We start from the raw sequence: 24,614 nt of genomic DNA on the forward strand, positions 1-24,614 counted from the left end.
AATAGGCCATTTGCAAGATGGCGTCATTTTACTACTATGACCAGAATCCTTCAGGGTTTTGCTTTCTTGTGCAAATTAGGGCTTTTGTTATTTAAACCTCACTGGGGCTACCAAATTTAAATATGAAACGAAAAACGACAAGAATTCTGGTCGTAGTAGTAAAATGACGCCATCGTGCAAATGGTCTATTTAGGCTTTGCACTGTAAATAAGTTTTTGGATTTCCCTTTCTTTCTCTATTATTTTGTTTCTCGGCTTATTAGCATATTTTTGATAGAGGTCTAATCAACCTCATCAAACCCGAGATGAAATAAAGCTTCATTCATTCGTTCATTCATTCATCAATAGCATGTTTCTCCACTCTCCTTATGTTCACTTTACTGTCTGCCATGTCCGAGGCAAGGCGAGTGACATTTTCATTCGTGTTCTTCATCTCGTTCAATAGCCCGTCAAAGTTCAGTGTCTTTCAAAAACTTTACCGTTGAATCTATTTCATTCAGTTGGTTAAATAGTTCTTCCAATTTTGCATTTACAGGAGCAAGCTCCTGCTTTAAAAGATTTTTCATCTGCTCGAAAGTGATATTTTTAACCATCGTCAACAATTTTTAATAGCGTCGATGGTGGGAGGACTGGAAAACGTAGTCGTCCACCTTACTGCTTGTTAAGGATTATTTCTTGTACCTTTTTTCTAAAAGAATTGTTTGTAAGACTGAACCGGAAGTGCATTTTTAGCGGAAATTACATTACGCGCGGGAAGATTGATTGACAGTTTCAAATAAAAGTCCCCGGATTTAGGGGAGGAGCGCTTACGCCATAGAAAAAAAATCCTGTGTGGATGTTTGTCTTTTTTTACGGGATTTTTTCAATGGGAACTCTGGACTTTTTTAGGAAGAGGACTGAGAAAATTTAGGAACCTAAAGAGAAACACTGCTCACCAGCAATTATCGGGTACTTTTCCAAAAGACCATACATCTACTTTCCTTCTCTCTTTTTGGTTTGTCTTAAAAATCTAAGGCCATTTACTTTCGTTTCACTTACCATCATGGGTCAGCCATTTTCGAATAATACGTGCCTTACTCACAACCGCGGCCAAACTTCTGAGGCGTGTGATCGTCTTGCTTTATCAAATGGGATTTCATTTAACAGTTTACAGTAAGTGGAAACATGAACAAGCATGTGCACCGTCATTAGTTCATGTAACTAATGACCTTTTCCTGCCAGACAGCTGTCTCGTCTTGCTTCTGGAGGTGAGGAGCGAGGAGAGACGGCTGTGTTTGTATGCTAAACTGAGCCTGAAGGGTCAAAAATCTTTTAAGTTTTATCGGTAAAGATAGTAATTTAAATATTCTTATTTTTTAGCTCCGTTAAGGTTTTTTTCAGCGACGTTCTCTGCCCTGAAACGGTCGAGTTACTAAATTACAGGGGAAGACAATGGAGTATTAGCATTCAGAAAAATATTTCTTTTCTTAAAAAAAAACTTGGAAGAAAAGGAAAAACAACCGAAAATACTAAATTAACTGAATCAGGTTTTGCAGCACATTCTAAATGTTACGTCAAATGCTATTGTATGCCTTTATTAATCGGACATTACTACTGGAAACTAGTTAATTGGTTTCTGTAATAAGTAATTAAACTTTATTTCAAAAAAATGCTTCTAGTAACAGCAATAATATAATCAACTACAATCGACATAAAAAAAACTTCATACAGGAAAAAAAAAACCCTTATTTTTGACCACAAATCTACCATCATAACATAAATACACTTCAACACTTCTAGTGTCCCATAAGAAAAACTCTTTGCTGTTCCAAACACCAACAAAAAAGTACTGTACTTAAAGTACTGTGATAAGAACATATGATACATAAAATGCTGGCACAAGGCCACTAAATGGTGTCCTTCTTGACATCTGGTTACCTACACAAGTTCCAGAGAGGACTTGAAACTAATTATCTATATTTCTCCTGGATTTCATAAACAAGTTTGCTTTGTTCCATCCACTTTGTGCAATGACACAACTAGCTGGGAATTGAAAATGGCTTCAGCCCAGGAGCCGAGTCAAAAGTAGGTGACCGGAGGTGAATGTAGTCCTAAATATGACTATTGCTGACATTTCACAATATCATCTGAGACAAAGTGAGTTGTGCAACGTCAGTTGATGGTATTTGCCTTTGTTTATTGACCTGATAGGTCAAGTAAACGGCGATTTTATTGGTCGTCTGCCTGTAAAGCAGTGATGTAATTGGCTAACAAGCAGTCACTAACACCTTGTCACCTTGAGTTTCACTCTGACGATGACTTCGGCACAGGTTGTCGCAATGTCAGACATTGTCAACAGCAGTCCTATTCTGGACTATACTCTTCCGGACAATCGCATTACACCTACTTATGAAAGGGATATGATATCTAATGGTTTTGATATGTACTAATAAATGAAAAACGCATTTCAATTTAGTGAATAAAATATTTGTAATGACAAAGCGTTTGCTTTACATGGGGAAGGTGAATGGCAAAGGTCCATGTGTGGCTAATAATATTCTGAAAGAGCTTTGTTTGAATGAACTGCCCCAAATATTGGGGTCTGTTTTTCACCTAGATTAGTACGAGAAATGTGCTGCACAGTGTCTTACTGGTGGTGCCAGCTTCTTCATTGTACCTTTGGCAGTAGTGTGGGACATGCCCACGTTGTTCGTGTAGGTACAGTGTTTGTTGCTTGTAATCCACATGCACAAAACATTCACTTTCCAAGAGGATACTTGGACAGGATATCCGCATGCTACATGTACACTGTAGGAAGATCCTTTAAGTAAGATATCCATATGCCAGGAGGATGTCAATCATCTGCTTTCAGAAAATTTAGGTTGTGATATCCATAGGGCAGCAGCATTATTACACCATGATATCCACATCATAAGCTTGACAGAGAGCTGTCAGAGTCTTTTTGATTCTCAAGGCTGTTAGTCGTGCAGCACTGTTTCCATACCAACATTCCTTCATAACCTTTGAAACAGACTGCAGCGCCTGTAGAGCAAGAGTAACAGTTGTGAGTCTTCTCGTGGAGAAACTGCATAAAGTGGAAAAACAGACAACAGAAAGACGCGATTCTTGGTGATGGATTTCAAAAATGTGTTGAATATGGGAAATGATAACACTTGTAAAAAACAAATTTACAGTGTGTAAGTGTGAGAATAACAGAAAGTCTTGACACAATGTTAATAATAACAATAATTACATGTGTCCACTGGTCAGCATTAAGTTCATGGCATTGAATAATCTTTAAATTTGCAGCTCTTACTAGTATACACAAGCACATGTTGAACTTATTTGCAAGGAGAGTGCTGAGTTATCTAAGTTTGTTAAGAGTGTCTAGCCTCACAAATATACAGTGGGTAAAAAAAACTGGCCGTATTACTGGGGCAGGGTCAAAGTTCATTACTTAAGGGCTAGAAACAACAAATACACCATATATCGCATTCCCACTTCTTGAACAACTGTTCTCTTTAACAAACACCCGGAATGTAAATTCAGGTACAGTAATTGCAAAAACTACTTGAAACTTTCCTTCAGTAAAGGTAACACTTCGAAAAATCGGCTATTAAACCGCCACAAATGCATTTTACGTATACTGAAGTCCAAAAAACAACACAATATCAGGCTCAAGCATTTTAATTTTCTAAATTTCGAACGAGTGGCCGTATTAACGGGGTATAATTATATACGATTCTTCTGTTTGGGACTTTAAAATGTGGCCGTTGGCCGTATTGACGAGGGTTTTTTTTATAAGAAAATGTACAGCCGTTTTGTCGCGCAAAGAAACGTGGCCGTAATAACGAGGCGACCGTATTACCAAGGTGGCCGTAAGGTGGGTCTTCACTGCACATCAAAATCTTTATTGTAAAAATTCACAAATGTAGCACAGTCTTCGATGAAGTATTCAAGACAAAAAAGGTGTAAAGTGAATATTGATTGTTTTACAAAGCTGTGGTCTCTTCATCTTTTCTCCAACTTCTTCTTCACCCTTTTGTCCCCTTTGTTTTTCATAATAACAATATAAACTACCAATTGTCTGCATTGCCTCTTAAGTAAAAAAGCCTTGCCTTCTTCTTAAGCACAGCTGTTGGCTTATGCAACACTTGAGTGACTAAGCAATCCCTCTCATTAAAATTAATAGCTCCGGAAGGTCACTGGTGAAAGATGGCGATAGTTTCTGACATTAGGCACTTGATGAGTCACCCGCCAGAAGTTCATTTAACAGGTCTTTCTGATTAAGTGTAGAAAATCTGAAATTTTGTTTTTATTCAAAGAAGGTCACATTTTGCAGCAATGAAGTTATAATATAATTTATTGTGTAAGATTCACAATACCAACAGGAAGTTATACAACAAGCTGATAAAATGTCAGATAAAATAAAGTACCTGATCTTGACTCCATCTGGCAGGAACAACTGGCCTGAAGTTTTCGATACAAACCGCTTTCCTCATGTCTTCAACACTGGGATCAGATGGAACTCTGTCATAGTACGGTAATTGATATTCATCACAAGTGCCTCCGAACACACACCTCCTAGCTATCTCCCACAATACAAGACCAAAGGCATACACATCACCACGCTTGTAGGCATCGAAATGTCGCACATGAAAGTTGTCTTCAAGAAACTCTGGTGCCATGTAACGTTTCGTACCAACTTTGTTGCCATGTGGCACATCCACTGTATCATTAGCTGAGTTGTGACGCACAGCAAGTCCCAAATCACCTATACAACATGTCCCTACCAAACCAGAAAGCAAATCCTCTTTGTCATACTGATACATGTAAACAGTAGTTTGAAATTCCTTCCTTCAAATAATCATTTCCAATAAATTGCTTGACTACTACTCAATGCAAAATGTATTGCAAATCTAGTTATTACATTGTAAGTTATGAATAAAGTGAAATGGGCACAAGTGTACAAAATGCTAGCAGCCCTGAACTCATGTTTACTTGTTCAATATAAACTTGTCCACATAATTATTTAAACTTACAAATGTAAGGGAAGAAACGATAGCATTTTAAGAGAATTAGGTTGCAGTAGCGAAGGTGTAGAACTGAAAAGTAAAGTGACAGTATAGACCAGTAAAGTGCATTTCCCTGAGTATTTTCCCAGTATTGCTCTGAAGACAAAGGAGTTTAAAGAGGAGACAGAGAGAGCAGTTACTCCAGGCAGCTGAACATGGACTAAAATCATAAACAGGGTGTTTAGCCGGTCGGTCACAAATCTCAGCATAATTATTATACTTTACATGAGTAGGTTGAGGATGACCGTCCAGGTGAACGTAGTCCTGTATAGGACTGTTGTTGACAGTGACTGATGTTCCAACAACCCGTGCAGAGTCAAAGTGAGTTGCATAACGTGAGACGATGGTATTAAACTCTCCCTGGTTTTTCACCAGAGACTTGATTGGTCAATTAAGTCACAATCGTCTGTCAGTTAAGCCATGATGCTGTTGGCTATGAAGACTCGAAATGTCCACTGGCGTGTTTCGATCTGTCTTTTGTCACAGTTTAACAGTCGTTTATTGTTTGTCAAATTGCCGGTTGTCCAGTCATACTTAAGATGTAAAAAATATTTTTGGGATGAATGAAACACGAAGGACTTTAAAAATCTCACAACAATGAGATGTTAAGAATCAGTGTGTTCCTGGGACAGTATGCTTATCAGTGTTATTAGCTAGTCGGTTAACTATGAAGTAGTTAGATATAAAAAAGGTAACCTTTCCATGGCTTGGAGCCATCTAAAATCAAAAACCAGATATTCCTATATTCCTACAGATGTAGGCTTTCACTCAACTAAACAGGGACTTCCTTGACTAAAATCAAATGTATCCCGATCTTGATACGTTCATTTTGATCAATTGTACCCCCCTCAGGATACAACATCACGTGACCAAAGCATGGTGGAAAGTGACGTGACAGAAGGCGGGAAAAACACACTGCCAGTTTTCACCCTTGTGAATGAAAACAAAAAACCAAACATAAAAACCGTAAGCTAAAAAGCAACAAATTTTCAAGTTATCCCAGAAGAGAAACAGCAGCAACTGGAGTAAAAAGATGCATATAACGCCTAAGGAAAGTTAAGAAAGGAAGGTAGGAAAGTCATTCATTTGGCGATTTTAAAATTAAATTTGTTCTTACAAGTACCAACAATGTTTTGATTCGCTCTACTTATTCTTTGCTACTTTTGAAGTGAAAGCCTAGGAATATAGCAAAAAACTTAACGTCAGGACTCTTGGGAAACCAGTTAGTTTTGTTTTCTCAGGGGTCTCAAAAAAAAAAAAAAAACTGTTTCTCTGGGGACCTGACATTCAGTGTATATTGTGATATCCTTTTGATAACGACTTGTTGATGTTATTAAATCCACTTCCTTACCATTTCTCTTCACAAGAATGTTCTTGCTTTTTAAGTCCCGATGTGCAATCGCAGGTTTACCCTGGGTACCAACAATCTCTATATGGAGATGTGCTAATCCACTGGAAATAGAGACACACATTTTAAGCATTGCCTCAACATCCAAAGTAACAAACTGAAGGTAGTCATACAAAGACCCTCTCTCCAGGTAGTCAGTTACAAGCCACAGCTGGGTCCAAGCACCATTATCTTTGTTATCTGCGGCTACAAAGCCTGAGAAGATAATTCATTTAACATTATTAATTAAAATGTTACTTTCCGAGCATCTTTGAACAACACTTATATTGTCAGTAAACTCTGTGTCATAGCTGCATCTTATTATAGTTCTAACTTACTAGTCTTGCAATAAAAATAGTCTGTGGCTTTTCTTTGCACTATTCTCTTCATGAACAGGACGTTCTCACTAGTAAGATGTATATATTTTATGAATCCCCTAATAAATCCTGTTTGGCCCCTTCCACTCCCCCACCCCCCTCCCCAAACAAAATTCCATAGGTTATTGTTTTCAAAAGCTCTTGGGAATATATAAAGTCCTTCCTGGAGGGCTGCAAAACTAAAGTTTATTGTAACACAAAAGCAGAGTGTTTTAAACATTATAGAGAATAGGTCGGTGGTCCAAAATGTAAAGTTAAGGTGGCCTGAAACTTTTTACCATTAACAGATTTCGATGCTTTTTGGCATCTTTAATGAAGAATGGTGGGTCTTTACGAAAAAATGTTATTGATTTTCTTGTAGGTATAAAGATACATGTATCAGCAACTACTTAAACCTGCATTATCACAAAAAAATGTACTAAATAAATGCAACTTTGAAATCCTACGACATATTCCCCTAAATTCAGTAAAACACGTAAGGGCTTCCTAGTTTTGTATCTGCACGTTTAAAGACAATATTGTGACCATAAAAGGCAGTCTGCACAAAATGCTGTTCAAATTTAATCTTTAAATGTTAGGCTAAGTTTATTTAGTTTAGTTATTTTACTTATTTTATAGAAACAGATGACAAGAATCGCCAGGAAATGGCACGAAAGTCCAAAGAAACCAAGAGGCTTATACAACGTGGGCTTTCCCTATTAAATTACAAAATTTAATTTAACTGAACGGCGAAGGCAGAGTAAAAATAATACGAAGGAACAAGGTATCAAAAAAAAAAAAATTAAAATAGCGACCGGATGTTCGTGCCTTTGGTCTCGATACTTTTGGCCTTTAACTCTGTTCCTACTCTTGTACGTAACCAGCTCAGGCAATGAAGAAAAAGAAAGGTAAGGAAAGGTATTCCACAGACCAATGAGCTTTGGTTTCTTGTCTGCAAACGTCCTGCATGGACAAGTTTGTGAAGTCCGCCATTTTGGATTGTCCTCTTGTCGGAGAGGCTTCCTAGCGTCACGAGTACCGTATTATCCGAATTCTGATTCAAGATATCAATTTACGTGTATTACTGTCAGAGGAAACATTGAATTAAATCCTGGCCCTACAAGCTGCTCTGTTTGCAAAAAGGTAATTGCCAGTAACCGCCGAGCATTAAGTTGTGATCAATGCACACTGTGGTGCCATATGAAGTGCAATCGAGTGAAGCTTAGGGAGTACAAACGCCTCCAGCAAACTGGATTTGCCCAGCATGTTTTTTAAGCACCCTACCTTTTGCTGATGCATCAATTTTGTCGGACGAAGGCGAATATTATGCACAGACACTGAACACGTCGAACTTGTCAAACACCAGGGCGAATTCCCTTCTAGAAGTTATTAAATCAAGGAACGATGATGACCGAGAGATTCTCGTAATGCATTTGAACATCAGTGGAGTCCAAAATAGATCTGAGGAAGTGAAACAGCTTATGAAAGAAATCAAAGCGCAAGTCTTCTTTCTTACAGAAACAAAAATTGAAGCATCTTATTCTACTGCTCAGTTCAAAATCAGTTGCTATGACATGCATCTTCCCCAGTGACCGTACCAAGGGTGGGGTGGTATTATGGCATTTATATCCTCGGGAACACCATCCACGAAATTACCATTTCACCGTAAATTTTCAACTATAGAACCATTAATCGTTGAAGCCAAATTTGGAAAAACTGATGTAGTAGTAGTGGGAATCTACAGACCCCAAAATCTATCGGTAAGCAATACTACCTCAGGTTAGAGGAAGAACTAAACGACATCTGTATCTTTGCTTCACTTTAAAAGCATTTTGTTATAGTTCTTGGGGATCTCAACCTAGATCGCTTGAGACCTGAACGAAAAGAGGGCAAGATATTGTTAGACCTGGAAGACATACATGTTTTTTCTTACCTCAATGAGAAACCCACTAGAATAACAGATCACAGACCTTCTGGATATCATTCTCACTAACAAGCCATACCTCTTTCAAGGGTGTGATGTTTTTAACCCACAACTGAGCGACCATGCATTGGTATACTGGATATTGAAAATCAAGGCTACATATCCTCCAAGTAAAATTATCACCTTTCGAAATCTTAATGGTATCAATGAAGAAGACCTGAAATACAATCTGCATATTGCACCGTGGCATGTTGGCGAAAATTTTTGGTTCGATCGAGGATAAGTGTAGCTTATGGGAAAGTCTACTGAATTATGTCTTGGACGAACATGCGCCGTTTTTAAGAAGCTGAGAGTACGAGAACAAGACGTCCCTTACATGACAAGTGAATGACGAGAGCTATCAGAAACAAAAGGAAGTTCTCAAAACAATTCAGCAAAAACAGAAAACAGCTCAATCTGGAACTCAAGAACAAATGGCGCAATGAGGCTACAAAGTTAAGACGCAAATCAATTAGGTCCCATTGGCAAAAGGTTAAGACGCGCAAATCAATTAGGTCCTATTGGCAAAAGGTGTGCAATAATCTGAGCTCTAACTCTAAGCAATTCTACAACACCTTTAATCGCTTCTTAAACCATAAAAAGGATGCATGTGCTGGGAACAACATCACTCTTAATATAAATGGTAGACTAGAAACATTATTATCTTATCCTTCTAAACACTGGAATTCTGATCTTATTATTTCTCTACAAAAGCAAACAACTTTGACGGTACAGACACCCTAAACTTAAAGAAAGAAAATTTTAGTGCACATTTTTGTGTACAAAACATAAAAGAAACGTTGAGTGGATCTGATAGACCACCTTTCACCTTCTCCAGCGTAAAGCCAGCAGAGTTAACGAAAGAAATGGAATGCCTGAATGCCAATAAAGCTTCGGGTTATGATGGCTTGCCTCCCAGTCTCATTTATGAAAAGTTATTGAGCAAACAAATTATAAATTTCGTGGACCCCACCCTCAGTGATAACTTAACAACATATAGGAAAACACACAGCTTCAAGACAACCCTCATCCAACTTGTAGAAGAATGGAAAATGGAGCTAGATAGTGGAAAATTAGTTGGCATGTTACTTACTGATATGAGAAAGGCATTTGATTCACTTTACTCTCCCCTTCTTATTAAAAAATTAGAATCATATCGCTTCTAGGATAAAGCTCTGGACCTAGTTAGCTCCTACTATTATAAAGTCTTTTCCCAAACATGCGAAAAAAATTAAAAAGAAAAACTAAAAACAGATATCGCCTAGCCAGAGTTCAAGTCCCTTTCATGTGCCTTTTGTGAAATAAATGAAAAAAAAAACTAAAAATAGATATCGCCTAGCCGGCTATAGAGGACTCATTGTTGAACCGATTTTACTTCAGTTAGTAACTCTGTCTGGCTATGGCCCTGCTCACTCAGGCTTCAGTTATTTAATTCTCAACTCTTATTTCTTAATCTTGCCTGGCTTCCCCTTCCCTTTTTTCCTCCTTAAAAACTCGTCGATACATACCACGCACTTACGCCATTGCGTATCTTTTCTGGCTACTGTTTACAGTTTTACAAAGCGACAAGCGAAGTGATGTGAGCGCAATTAGCATTTTCCATTTTTGAAGGCGGCAAATGCAAAAACCGCTTGGGTCTTCAACGAAACCGTCCTTTTGCACCGCTATTATTTGCCTACATTTGTTGAATGAACTTCAAAACACGCTAACTATCTGTGATAGTCTCTCAGCAAGTGTCGTGCTTCGTTCACGTAAGTACACTACAGTGTTTCTGTGTATCATCGACACAAAGTATTTCAACAACTCCGTGTTTGAACATTCGTAAACAATGTTCACATGTCGCTCGAAACCAAAGCCCAAGCTAATGTTATCTACATGCAAACCCAAAAGAATGGATACAGAATAACAAGACAAGATCTTTGACCGTGTTTGAAATCTCGGCAACAATGGTTTCGAGTTGTGAGTGCTATATGAAGAAAAATGTTTTATGGTTTCGAGTCTCTGAGCTACATCGACGAAAGAACCGTGCGATCAAAATTAACCCTCTGCTTCTCACCCTTCGAAGGGCCTCTGCTCGCAGAGTATCGACTTCTAGAATCAACAGGTGAATCATTACATTTGTAAATAGAGAAAGAGTGACTGCTTGACGGATTTGTAACCATCATTTACAGAATTTTGACAATTATACGCTTAATACATGACTTAAATATTCCGAAATGGCCCTTGTACGTGCGTATTTTTTTATTAGTCATACCAACGTTCTTGTCATTTTCGGTTCGCCTACTTTGATTGTTTGTCACGCGACAAAGTTGCTGGGATAGAGCTGTACTTACAGTTTTTTATCCTTGGCGCTACGCGAATCGCGTAGCGCGCGACGCGAGAGGGTGGTAACTTACTTTTGATCGGTACTATAGGTGGTCTACTTCACCTTGACTGAAACCTTCCTTTCGTAAAGATCTTAATACAAACAGACACCTATTTGCCTTAATCAACTTAGCAAGTACGTGATCGCTTTATTTACAATTCTCCTGAAAAGGTAGGGATTTAGGTAATAAGCTGATCTACGCTGCCATCAAAATCCTGCACATTCTGGTCGGGAGGACGGTTTAATGTCCCGATTAGAATATCTTTTCATTAGGTCTATGAATTTCAATGAAAAGCGATTCCGCACACTTTTCACCTGTAAGGGAAAGATCATCACATAAAGCAAGCACCGCCACCTAACTTCGATTTATATTCAAACCGCCATTTTACTAAAAAATGGTTCATTTTTTTAAGAGCCTTACTGGCCGCCAGCTAAATGCCGCGTCACGCAAAAGCCTCGAAATTCAAACGTCCTCTATAGCAAAACGCAACCTCGTTCCCACCCTGGGAACGAGGTTGTAGCAAAACGAAGAACCCTTTCGAACCAAAACTTCGTTTTAATATAGGTGTTTAGGTGCCGTAATACCTCACATGAAACTCAGAAACTGAGAAGAATCGATAGTTTCTCAGTTTGAATTTCGGTGACGTCATGTGAAAACCGAGAAAATTAGCCAAATACAATTTATTTTAGTGTCCGCGTCCGCTTAATAGAGGTGTCCGCTGAATAGGGGTTTGTTATAAAGGGAAATATCAGTTAATTTCGGGACCCAGTTTAGTGTCTGCTTAATAAAGGGTGTCCGCTTAATTGGGGGTCCGCTTAATATAGGTTTCACTGCACGAAGCTTAACATACTTCGTTTTCTTTGTCATTTCGCAAAGTGTAGTGGCAAATGTTGGTATTTTACGAGTTTGGGAAGATTTGAAATAACAGGCTGGCAAAATGATGAATGTCTCAATATGCCAAAATAATTATAAGTAAACACAATGCCACGTGGAAAGCACTTTGTACTGTATTTACGCACTCACTGCATGTTTTTGTATCAGAAATCTCACTCATTCACTGCGCTCACTCGTTTGATTTCTGATACGTGAACAACTCATGTGCACATACCGTACGCACCCACTTTCCATGAAGTATTCTATATAAACAACTGTATGCTCATATTATTCTTCTTATTGTCCCCAAGTGGCAAACTGCCTGTGTGAATGTGACGGACTTGAATAAATTACCAAGCACAATTGCAGCTGAAAAATGGATGCTTGGAAATGCTGGAATTGGCAGATATATCTCTCCGTAAATGAGAATCTAAGGTGCTAAACACTGGAAGGAAATGTTGGTAAATGCAGCTATGTTTTCCTTTTGTCAAGATTAATTTGTATAGAAAGCAGGGAACAAATAAGAATGATAAAATAGAAGTTGTCTACATGTAAGTTTACCCGGCATGATGTTTTGAAAAGAAAGCATTTTTTAACATAAAGTTCCACCATTCTTTATTGTACAATTAAAAAACATAACCAACACTCTAATAGATACATTTGGGCAGGCCTCTTTTAACACCAACTAGTTTAAAAGAATTCCACTCAGGTCAAATCAAGTAAAAGTATATCATATTATTATTTAAAAAAGGAAAAACGGTAAGAGTATACAAAATGTAAGTTGTCATACCTAACAGATTTTCGTGCCGCAACATGGTTGTCTGATAGATTTCTGCTTCACGAAACCATGAGCACTCATCTCGAGATGAGAAAATCTTGACTGCAACACTCTGACCTCGCCAGAGCCCTTTGTAAACTTCACCAAACCTTCCTTTACCAATGAGTCCTACCAGATGAATTTGTCTCGCTATTGTCCGTTGAACTAATAAAGGCAATCCCGAGCCACTTCCTGCAAAAAATAAAACATTGTTCAGTTAAAAATGTTTTTCAAAAAGACAACACCATCAGACAAAACTCTTGAGACAGTTTTATCTATTTTCTAAGTCTTGACCATACTACCATCTACTATCACGGGCTTCAAATCAAGCTGGTGGCCACTGGAGTTCATTTCATTCATTCACTTGTTTTTTTAGTCACTCACATTACATAATAATAAAAAGTTACAAGAGGTGTTAATTACAATATAAGTTGTCTAAAGAAGGTGGGAGCATATATTAATAGGCTTCCATAAGCTATATTACAAAGGCTTACTTGATTGCAGAGAGAGCAGAAAACATAAAACTTAAGCGACAGAACGACTATTAATGAGAATTTTTCAGATATTTTTAAAAACAAATATGGAAGAGGAGCTGATTAGTGTAACTGGTAAAGAATTCCAGATTGTTGGTCCTCGATAAAGGATACTGAACTGCTTAATATTAGTTCCACAAAAATGAGGTCTATATTGAGAGCCTAGTCGAGTTTCATGACGGTGAACCTGGTTACTACTTAAAAAGAGGTTATGAAAAGCTACTAGGCAAAAGATTGTGGTGATAGGAATACATAAATGTAGCTACAGAAAAAGAATTAACACTATATATGTCAAGGACTTTACGCTTGCTAAATAACAGGGCAGTATTTGCTACATAGTGAGCTTTTGACATAAGCCACCCGCTTTTGCAAAAGGTAAATACAATTTAGGTTAGAGCAATAGGTGGAGGACCAGGCAACATTACAGTATGTTACGTAGGGATATACTGGAGAGTAATATAAGGTCAGAAACGATTTGAATGATAGATAATAGTGAGCTTTTCTCACAGTTTTCGAGATCTTTTGAGAAACAAAAACTAAAATGAGATTCCTAAGAGTTTCCATGACTTGCTTGATTATAGTATTCCATAACAAGAGGAACAGTAACATTAATTTTCTTTGGCCTCAGATAAAAAAATTATAAAGTTCGTTTTAGTCAAATTGAGAGATAACTTACATGTATTCGAAACCTGTTTTAAATTACAAATATTTTGACAGATTTAATGCCTCAATTTAATGCTTCCTTCTGAAAAAAACTAGGCAGTTCTTATGTGACGTAAAAAATACCATAAGTTTCAGATTAAGTTTATCTTTTCCTCCAAAATAGTACTGAAAATTATCCCTGCATTGCTTAACATGTTCATCACTTTTAATTTCTTCGTTCCCACACTGTTGGAAATTGTGTTCCTTGTAAAAGTGGGATCAAGTACCCCGCTAGCAGAGCTTTTTTCCAACAAGCTTTTTACCCTATTTGCGTCACTTGGCTTGTTTACTTGACTCGTTTACGTTCACACAGATTGCATGCCTATAGCATCTTTGAATCAAAGCAAGCGATCTTGATTACTCTATTTGGGTGATGTCTAAATGAAAAGTAAGCCGCCCTCCCCAAACCCTTTTCAATGGGGTTGTTGTGGTTTAAAAACTACATGTAACGTGTAATTCTGGTGTTACCCTATAAAACAGCATTGGGTGAGGGGAGGAAGGGAAATGGTCATTCATTTGGTGACAGTTTCTGTTAATTTTTGCTAGGTTGACAGGAAAAACAGCTATTTTGGGTCTCAACCTGTTTTATTGGAAGGTACAGTCAAGGGACTCGAGTATTAGATTGTTACTTTTATATACGTCTAGGTAATTTAAAACTGCTTGCTTCAACATGCAATTTGCAACTTTATGACTCACACAATCGTGACATACTTATGTCTAAAAGCAAAAGTCTTGATTTCTGAAGTGGGTTTATCCAAGACTATCTTAATTGTGGAAACTTCAGACGAGAAACTATTTGCACTGCATTGCAGTGAAATTACATTACAGGCCATTTGTGTTTCTTTGTTTACTTTTCATCGATCGGTGGTAATTATTAGCCAGGTGCAAACATTGAAAAGGTTACATTTCCATTTCAAATGCACGAACAAGTGGAGAATTTTGTCAGCTGTTTGATTCTTCCTTTCTGAGTGGGCAAATTTTATTTTATCACACAAGTAAGTGAGGATTACAATTTAAGCCATTTGTCACAGTCCATGGCGTATACTTCACGATTCTTGAAACAGAAAGCGGTCTGTCCGAAAAATGTGTTCCTTGAGAGATCAGTCAAGCTCATTAGCCCTGTAGGGGTTTCACATGTTGTGGTTCAAATGTAATCTTTAGTTTGAAGATTTCAAACCGGTTTAGATTTTTCAAACTGGTTTAAAATTTTCAAACTGGTTAGAAATTTTTAAACACATAACTCCTTCTAACTGGCTAAGTGCCTACAGCTAATATTATGGAAATCAGCACAACCTACAGATTAGTTAGTTATCGAGATAAATTATGTTCAGGATCGATCTTGTAATTGACTAATCTCTAGGTTGTGTGCAATGCACGATTTCCAATAACATATTCATCAATTTAGGTTCCTTGCGATTGTGTTGTTTGTTATTTTCCTCAAAACAATGTACAATAAAACAATCATCAGATTCGGTTTTTGTCATATCCTAAACAATCAAGGTCTCGTTAAGTGTTACCAGCCTTGGCCTTTGGCCTCCAGTGACTGAGGAAATAACAGTTATTATTATAATGACACATTTGAACATCAAAGTGCCTTCCTACCCTTCAGGTAGCCAGAAATTAAAAATAACTCTTTCTTGTACAGAACGGTTTGTTGCCCATTGATCCCACAAAATACATAGCTAAAGAAGTTGCAAAATGAACTCTTTACCTCAGTTCCTGCTGTGAATAAATGACGACATTATCTTTTTATTTTCCTGCCCAAGTCCTGGCACGATAAGTTACCAACCTACCTGTTGACATGTCCATTAACTCCTTCAATGTCTGTCCTGGTGGGATAACTGCTTCATCCTCTAAAGGTTGTAGTGTTCCTTGTGCATCTTTTGACCTTTCTTGTTGCTTTCTCTGTCTCCTTTGGTACCACCAAATAAAAACCATGATCAAAACGCATATTACGCACATTGGACCAGCAATGGATGCAGCAACAGCTATTGTACTTATCTCACTGGTATTACCCTGTTCAGAATCTGAAAACAATTCAACAATCTCTGAGTGACTGACATTAAAAGAGAGTGTTATACAGTGTGACAGGTGTCTACATTAAGCTTGATTGTTCTTTACTGCTTTACAATGGATTTTTTACATTGCACAAGAATATTAGCCAAAATAGTTAGGGACATACCTGATGGGAAAATTACAATCTGTGCTACAGGAATCGGACCATTCATGTCTCATGAGAGGGCAAGTAACTTACTTTTAAGCGGTTGTGTATCAATGTTCCCTTTGTGATTCTATACCACCATTCAGTATATTTGACACAAAGATGGCCACTTATCTATTATCATAAGCACTTGACCACGTTGATCTTTTTAAACATAGGGTACCATAAACAACCTTCCAAATAGACACCAATCCCAATGAGCACTGCACCATCAAGGAGGAAAATTTCATTAGTGCTATGGTGCATTTCTAAGGTGAAATCCTCTTGACAAAAGTACATTGTATAAAATGACCCCAGCTTTTTCCATAAACTTTACAATAATTATACTGAAAATTCTTTGTACACTGTAAATTCTTTCTCTCCTATGACTTTTGTAAACTGTACACGCTTTCCTACATGTACCTATATTTTATGTATTATAGATATAGAAATATTGTACTAAACAAGAAAAAAATTATTCCTTACAAATTAATTGACAGGCCCACCAAGATTAATTAGCACTAGCTACCTCAGGGTGTTCATTGGGTAACAGAGATCGGAGAATTCTCCACTTACTACACAGAATTCTACAGCTAGCATTCGATAGCCTATGACTACACTGTATTTGTTATTCAGACATGAAGCCTCTTCAAAAATTAAGATTCTCCTATAATGTTACAGCTTTCTCCCGCTACTATTATTTATTCTCATGAAAACCCTCCAGGCTCACGCACTTCTGTAAAAAGTAGAATTAAGGAAAAATGGAGATTTTTGTTGTTGTTGTTGTTGTGCTTTTTTAAGCAAACACAGCAAGTTTTCACCCCAAGTTGGCAAAAGGGAAAGAAATATTACCTCAAGGCTTAAAGAGCAACAGTCAGGAAATATCGAGCATCAAGAGTTCAAAAATTGATTTCCTTTATTTTTGTCCATAGATAGCTTTAAGGTTGATAAGTAATCTGATGTAAATAATGTTCTAGCAAAAAATCTTTTATTTTGGAGAAAAGTTAAGGATATACGTTTTCATGGTTGGAGTCTCAAAATGGCCCTATTTCAAACTGGAAATTTGATAACATCAACTCTCCTTGCGTTTGCAAACAAAGCCGCAAGGAGAAATTTGAACACGTCCCATCAATAGAACAACTCTTCTTCTTTCACTAGAAGATACTGTCAAAGTAATATCGAGACGCGCTGACGTGACATAATTCAAAAATGAAGAACAAGTTTTTACGGCGACAAAACTTTAATTTAGTAGTTGTTTTTTGCGGCATTATACAGTATAGCTCCAAATTTTCTCAGTCCTCATTTAATCACACATTTAGACATTCATCTGACACATCCCTAAGAACTGGCTTGGGTTACTCAAGGCAGCCTCCAAACAAAAGCATCGATGTCTGGTAAATACAATGAAGCGTGACCCAAATAACTTATTTAACGGCTCCAAATTTCATTGTTTCGTAATGTAACAGACAATATAATTATCTTCCTGTTATGTCATCCTAAGAGAATTACCTTTGCCAAAGTCCTTATTTTTCGATAAAAAATGAGTACCAGAACTATAGCGCATTTGACTTTTTATTCTTCAAAACACTGTCGGCATCAAAATGTTACCCTTCCAAGAATTTTGTTGCATTACTATCCTAATTCTGTGACAGCCATTTTGATGGCTACGTCTCTTCAAACCTACATTATGGCACGTGCAGTCACCGAACATATGTCAAGCAGAGTGGCCGGCTGGTAGAGTTCAGTGTTTCAAAATGGCTGAAATTGATCCAGTTTCACCTTTTTGCCTCACTCTTTGATCTAAAAAAAGCAATTTTGCAATGAGGAAACCTACAAGAAATACAAAAAACAAGGCCCTTACACAGTTACCACTGGCCTACCATGAAAATTCATAAACTTTGATAGTGTCTTACAGAGATTACCTTCAATAACCCAAGCCAATTCCCTGGTATGTTTTAAAGGAAAGTTTAAAATGAAAGGAGTTTAGAGATACCGTGTGTATACCACATCTTAAATATTGCCTTTGAAATTACTGAACTTAAGCTTTTGTTATCCTGAAAAGCTATCCCTCATTACTGCATTGTTTCAGTGAGACGAGCCTCCCTACTGCCCTGAAAGTTTCTTCTAGTGAAAGAAAGAGAATTTTTCTGTTCATAGAAAGTGTCCAGGTTTTTTCCATGCGGCATTGTTTGCAAATACGAGGAAAGTTGATATTAGAGAATATTTTCACGTTAAAAATTAGGGCAGTCTGAGACTATGACATTGAAAACTGATCTTCTAATTTTTCTTACAAATAAAATGCTTCTTGCAGGAACAATCTACATCAGGTTTCTTATCTACCTGAAAGGTACATGTATCTATGGACAAAAAAAATGAAAGAAATTGATTTTTCAACTCTTGCTATGAAATTAAGATTTTGCTCGATTTTTCCTGACTGTCGCTTTTAAATATTATCTGTCCTGCAGCTCCTCAGAGCTCCTACATGTAGTTTTAAGCAAGTTCATTGTCTTATTTACAGTATGAAAGTAGCCATTTACCTCTAAATGATTCAGAAATCATTGAGGCTGTTGGAAAAGTAAGAGTAATGTCTGTGTTACACATGTTATAGTAACAACAGTGGGCAACGGAGGTTGGTGTAGGAGGATTGTAACATGAAAGCCTGTCACCAAGATCTGGATTGGTACAAGCCTTTCTTCGCATAATTTCTCCAGTTTTAATAACTTTGTCTAAAGTGGCCAGGCATGCTCCATCTGTAAGGCAGGTGTAATTTTGGTCCTCACAATGTTCACATTTACAAATCAGCATCCTCTTGCAACCAACTACAAAATAACACAGATCATAATATCAATACCCTGTGACAAAAATATAAAAAAATATGCCCAACAGCCATGAACAATCTTAACATATTCATCCCTCAAGGCTCAAAATTATTTTCAGTAGGTGGCGGAACACAATAACTGGCCAAAGAAATTTTTGCCCAATCAAGTCTCGTTTCTGACTGGTAAACATAATCATTTTATTGGGAAAAAAGTTAACTTACCCTTATGTGTGATTTTCTACTGGAGGAAGTGAATGTACATGTATTTTTTAAACAAAAAGACAAAGTCTATGATTCACAGGTGAGGATTTGGCTGAGTCTAAAATACTATTACAAGTGAGGGTTTGGCTGTTTTTCAGATGTGGGAGTGCATGTGTGACCGTCAGGATGACCAGTGAGTGAAGTTTTTGGCTGGTCAATTTTAAAGTCACCATTTCTGGCCAGACATTGTCCCTTAACCAGCCATTACATGTATTTTGAGCCCTGACCCTGAAATGCCTGTTATCACACGTGATGCTGATCCAGATCCCTTGACCTACTAAAGAGGTCATCAGTTCTCACATTCATGGACAACTACATAACTTGGGCAGGGAAAGGAGATCTTTCAAACCATATCCAAAATGAGCATTAATTAGTCAAACTAGCCAGAGTAAAATGCAAAAAATAATACTTAACGTGGACCTAAAAATGGCCTTGCTTCTACTTGAATAAACTGTAAACACTCAGAATCACTGTTTTGAATACCTTGGAAGTCTTTCCTTACATGATAAAACATCATATTCATCTGCTTTATTTTGCTTCATTAACTATGAATGAGAAAGATTTTTTGTCGCTTCTTACAAATGCTGTCAACAGGGGCCACAATCGAGGTGAGTGTGGTTTATCTGCAGTGTTCTTTGCCTTGTTATCTTGCTGGCATATACAATTTTCAAAAATATTTGCATTCCTTTTATGTCCAATAAAAATTAACTCATAGGCAAAATTGGTCTTGTGGGGAAATCCCGAGTTCACAAAACAGTGACAAAGCAGCCTCCTTGCTTTTGCTCTGTGGTGGTAAACATTGCTTTGAGCGTATAAAAAGCCAGCTACAGTAAATCACTTCACAATAAATCATGCAGTTCAACTCCATGAAGTCTTTTCTTATCTTCAGAATCATCAATACTAGGATATTCTTGTATTTTCAAAAAGTTTTTACTCTGAAACTTTGGCAAAACACCCAATTAACAACTGCGATTTTCTTTTGCTTTATATTCACCGCCTAGGGCAGTGAATATGTCATAGTCTGAGATAGCAAACTAATCAGATTGCTTGAATTACCAAGAGCACTGAGTGTGTATACACCAAAAACTAATAATATATATTAACAACAACATTAACTTTATTATATTGAACAGATATAATTACACTAATATGGGGAATTTAGGAAACCCTTATGGGCTTTACTATTTTTTTTTTTTTTTTATCAGGTCTGGATGCCATAAACAGCATACATGTAATCTAACTATAAATCTAACTATAAATTAATTTCATTTTATAAACTCGCACACTACTAAGTATTCTCTAAACACTGTTGTGACAAAAGATACAACTGTACTTTTTAAATTTCTTTTTCATACTGCATTGTGATTTTGTATTCTTTAAATTTCTGGTACAGAGTTCCACAAATTCGTCCCTTTACACCACATTGAATAATAGCCGTAGTTTGTTCTGTAAAACTGCTTATTTATATTATCACACTTGGAAATTTTTTGCTCAATTTCGGCCACGAAAAGTGTCCCCGTCTCCCCAGTCCTCTTCTTTTAAATTCTGCGCGGCCATATCGCCAGCCCGCCAAGAGCGAAAATCGGTCAGGCTTTATCGCCATGTGAGAGAGAACTGGTACTAATAAACAATGTTTTGACGAGCGAGATAAAAGCTGTGAAGAAAGAGCTTTTTAACGGTACCTTGCATGCCTTGTCTTCAAATATTTTGAGACTAGCTTTATGTCGGTGAAGAAAGAGTTTCTTGCGAGGTTCTTGAGATAAAAGTCTGGCTGAAGTAAGCTTTGGAAAAGGTTTTATATCTGCTGTTTGGTGCCCATATCTCAAAAACGGAAAAAAGGAAAACATGAAGAAGGTATTTATCCTTTGTTTTGATGCTTTAGTTGCTTAAGTTTGGAGCTTATGCACATGAATTTTTTTTACAAAAAATACCTCTTTTAGGTCAATTAGGTTCACATCACACTTGTTAATGGATGAACTAACAGGTTTTGGATGACTTGCGAGAAGCAAGAAAATCACTCCTCCGCTCCGAGGTTATCCTATTCTCAGTAGAGCGATTTCTACTTCGTGAATTGTCAAGACAAAATGCTAACCTTCGTGGCAGATAATAATAAACAGCGAGGAATTCTGTTCGTTGAAAAGTGGGAAGTTACAATAATACATCATGTCATCGTCAAACAACACCAGTTCAGCCACGTTCAAGTGTATTTGAGGTCTCTTCTTTGACATTAAAACACCCCCCCCAAACAAGAAAGGTGTCGCTTCAAACTTCTTAATGAAGGTAAGTTAAAGTTATCGAAGCGAAGTTCTTAAAGAAGGCATTTTGAAACTTAGTTGTTACTGAAGAGACCGATAATTAGGATGACAATCGATATACGGAACAGAGCTCCTGCTCTAAATGACATGATGTCTACTGAGCTGAAATATTACTGCATGAATAATTTAACTTGTGTTCATTTCATTTATTGGTTTGAAATTGCAATTCCTAATGTTTTCACGCCTCTTCAATGCCGTTATAATCAGCCGTAGTTCGTCTGGCTTCACGTCACCATCTTGAATTTGCCTTTGTTAGGAACCAGGCTTAGCACGGTCTCGAACAAAGTTGGCCCGAATTGAAGGAAAAACTTCCAAGCGTGTATTGCTTCAATGTGTAGCATACGAATGAAGTTGACTATTCAAAATGTAAATATCTCTAAAATTTTATGGTAACTTACTATCAAATAGGTCAATAAAAAAAATGATAGTTTGCTGATTATTTAATTGATTAACATTAAGGATCTCCAATTTTTGAAAGAGCAGCTTTGATGACTCAGTGTATGAGGAAAAAAGTCTTGTCTTGTAATTATTACCCCAAACAATGTTGCCATAAGGTGAGGGTATATCAATGAGTAATACAGACTAACGAACAAATCCTTCACTATAAAATGGCCAGCCTTGCATAAAATTCCTTCTGTTTTTTTAAATTACAGTTAATTATGTTGCCCCTGAAAGACCACAAGTATTGCAGGCCTATTTAAGTCCTATTGAGTCACTATATTATACATGTATATAAGACAACAAGTTCATTAGGTTCATTAACCTAGGATTTTCATCTCTTACATGTACTTTCAACACAGTTTCCAATAGGCGAATCTTTGCTGACGTCATTGTTTGCATTTTTCCTCTTTAGCATACGACTTAACTCATAAAAGCCGTGGCTGCATATATGAACTAAATGTAAAAGTTGAAAGAGCTGACTAAGTTGAGCAATTTCTGCAATTTTCAGCTCTTTGCAAGCAATATTGACGGAAATATCAGCCATCAAAAACTGCGAAATTGCTGTGTGGCAAAAAAGTTAATGAGCCATACATTCTCTGTAAAATTTTGAGTTTCTAGACAAGAATTTCTCCGAAACCATTCAGTGTATTGGGCTCAAATTTTCAGAGATAACTGAAACTATTATGCCCGTTCAATATTCAGAGTTTTTATTTTATTAGCATCTACAGATAGTGATATGCATAATTATGTTAATGAGGTAAAAAGGGTAAACAAAGATTCGCCTCTAATTGGTAATACGGTCATCTCGTTATTATGCCCACTTTAATTTGGCCGCCTGGAGAAATGGCCATACATTTTCTTGTAAAAAAAACCCTTGTTAATATGGCCACCCATTAATACGGCCAAATTCTTTTGGCCCATTGGTGATCCCAGGCAGGAAAAGTTTCTCTAACAAACAAATTACACTTAGAACCCAAAGAAATTTTCTTAGAGAAATACTCAATGTATTTCTTGTAGGAACTTGAATCGTGGATCAGGCTCTTTTAGAAAAAAAAAATTGGAACACTAAACAAGAAAATGAGAACAGACTAGCCACAGGCTTCTGCTTTAATACTAATAAGAGTATTATATTTACACATAACTACTCGGATTAACTGTCTTGTCTGTACTTCAGTCTGTCAGAAATACAATCTCTCATACTGATTATAAAATTATAAAAGAATTACACTATTGTTTGATACATGTGAGTTATTATGCATTAAAATATTCATAACCTAAAAATTCATAAACTAAAAATTTTACTCGTACTGCATTACCTTTTCAAAGAAAAATAAAAGGCATTTAGAAAACTATTGGTCAACCAGGTGAACTGAAAAGAGTTTAAATCACGAGCCAGTTTAATTATAGAATCTCGCATTATTATTCAGTTGAATTGACGAAAATTACTCTTTCACAAATCATCCACACATATTACCATTTTCAGAGCGAGGAAAAATCTGTTTGTTAATTTCGGTTTCTTGAAAATCCAAAAGTTAAAAAATCCCAGGGAAAGTCGAGGAAAACGACTGCGCGCTCTCGCACAAAAGGGCGGCTGTATCATGTACAGCTATACACAGTGTAGGCTTCAAAGATTTTCGTAACACAAAATCAGTAATAATATCAAATCTATGACGTATTCTGAAAATAAAATTAACTACATAACTGGGAAATGAAAACAGAATAATTCTGTATCAAAAACTTTAGGATTTAGCCACAAAAATGAAGTCCAAAATGACTCGAAACACTCTTCGATGCAGAAGTGTTCAGACAACCTGGTGTCTGGTGGAGATTCAGTTTAGGTGCGTCGCATAGAACCAAACAAACAATAAAAAACAACGCAAATGGGCTCGAATATGACTTACCAATTCGTAGAACTGTCAACAGAGTTAGTAAAGTGACGGTCAACGTGAGCTTCTGCATTTTATGGGCGAATATTTTCATGACATAACCAATTTGATGGACGCAGAGCCAGACGGCTGTTTCTTCAGACACAAAATCACGTGACCAGACGGCGCTTGAATACAAAGGAACAATCGGAATGATGACGCACAGCGTGTTGATTTACTGTAGTCGGTACACAAAATTTTAAATTACTCTCACGGGCAGCTGGCATGGGAGAGTAAAAATCGCGGATTGAAGGTATCAATATAATTCACGACGACGGATTTCAAAGAAAAGATTCATCATAATGGCTTAAAAGCGATGCCCTGCGGGCTGACCAGAAAATGGAAAGAGATGGACGCTTTGGTGGTTTTAAATGACGTATGAACTGTTATTGTTCTTCTCGATCGGTCCAGCTTTCCTCTTTCAAACAGTTTCAACGTGGTACTGTGACCTCGAGGCTTTCCTGAAGGAAAATGTCTTTTCTGCAAGTCTCTCAAGATAGTCATTTTCCTTTACAAAATCTGCCATATGGAGTGTTTTCAACATCTGTTAATGTGAGTACATTGAATGGTGTTCTTTTAATAGAATCGATTTTCTCTTGAAGTG

At 37.1% G+C, this 24,614-nt stretch overlaps 2 protein-coding genes across 3 annotated transcripts in view; one reads left to right on the plus strand and one right to left on the minus strand.

Moving 5' to 3' along the window:
- Nucleotides 1-1,607: 1,607 nt before the first annotated feature.
- On the minus strand, nt 1,608-24,161 carry LOC140924382 (TGF-beta receptor type-1-like). Its single transcript, XM_073374415.1, has 7 exons — nt 23,987-24,161; nt 18,788-19,069; nt 15,844-16,077; nt 12,789-13,007; nt 6,405-6,656; nt 4,415-4,767; nt 1,608-3,020 (listed from the first exon to the last, which is right to left on the minus strand). The coding sequence occupies exons 1-7, from the start codon at nt 24,063-24,065 to the stop codon at nt 2,889-2,891; spliced, it is 1,551 nt and encodes a 516-aa protein (XP_073230516.1). The 5' UTR covers nt 24,066-24,161; the 3' UTR covers nt 1,608-2,888.
- An 80-nt stretch (nt 24,162-24,241) lies between these two features.
- Nucleotides 24,242-24,614, plus strand: part of LOC140924383 (fumarylacetoacetase-like) — a 25,040-nt gene continuing 24,667 nt past the window's right edge. The window contains exon 1 of one of the 2 annotated variants that reach the window (XM_073374417.1): nt 24,242-24,562. In XM_073374417.1, coding sequence (XP_073230518.1) covers nt 24,482-24,562 — 81 coding nt within the window. In that variant the 5' untranslated portion in view covers nt 24,242-24,481. The remainder of the gene's footprint in view (nt 24,563-24,614) is intronic. The other variant, XM_073374416.1, reaches the window with a different exon arrangement.

This window comes from Porites lutea, chromosome 14 (genome assembly GCF_958299795.1).
Source record: "Porites lutea chromosome 14, jaPorLute2.1, whole genome shotgun sequence".
Lineage (NCBI taxonomy): Eukaryota > Metazoa > Cnidaria > Anthozoa > Scleractinia > Poritidae > Porites > Porites lutea.

What these genes read in the sequence shown, in the direction of transcription:
- LOC140924382 (XM_073374415.1), bottom strand. Translation starts at nt 24,065, where the DNA reads ATGAAAATATTCGCCCATAAAATGCAGAAGCTCACGTTGACCGTCACT. An exon ending in GCGGCACGAAAATCTGTTAG is followed by an intron (nt 6,657 to 12,788) that starts GTATGACAACTT and finishes TTATCTTCTCAG; the next exon opens with GCTTTGTAGCCGCAGATAAC. An exon ending in CATTCTTGTGAAGAGAAATG is followed by an intron (nt 4,768 to 6,404) that starts GTAAGGAAGTGG and finishes CTGGTTTGGTAG; the next exon opens with GGACATGTTGTATAGGTGAT.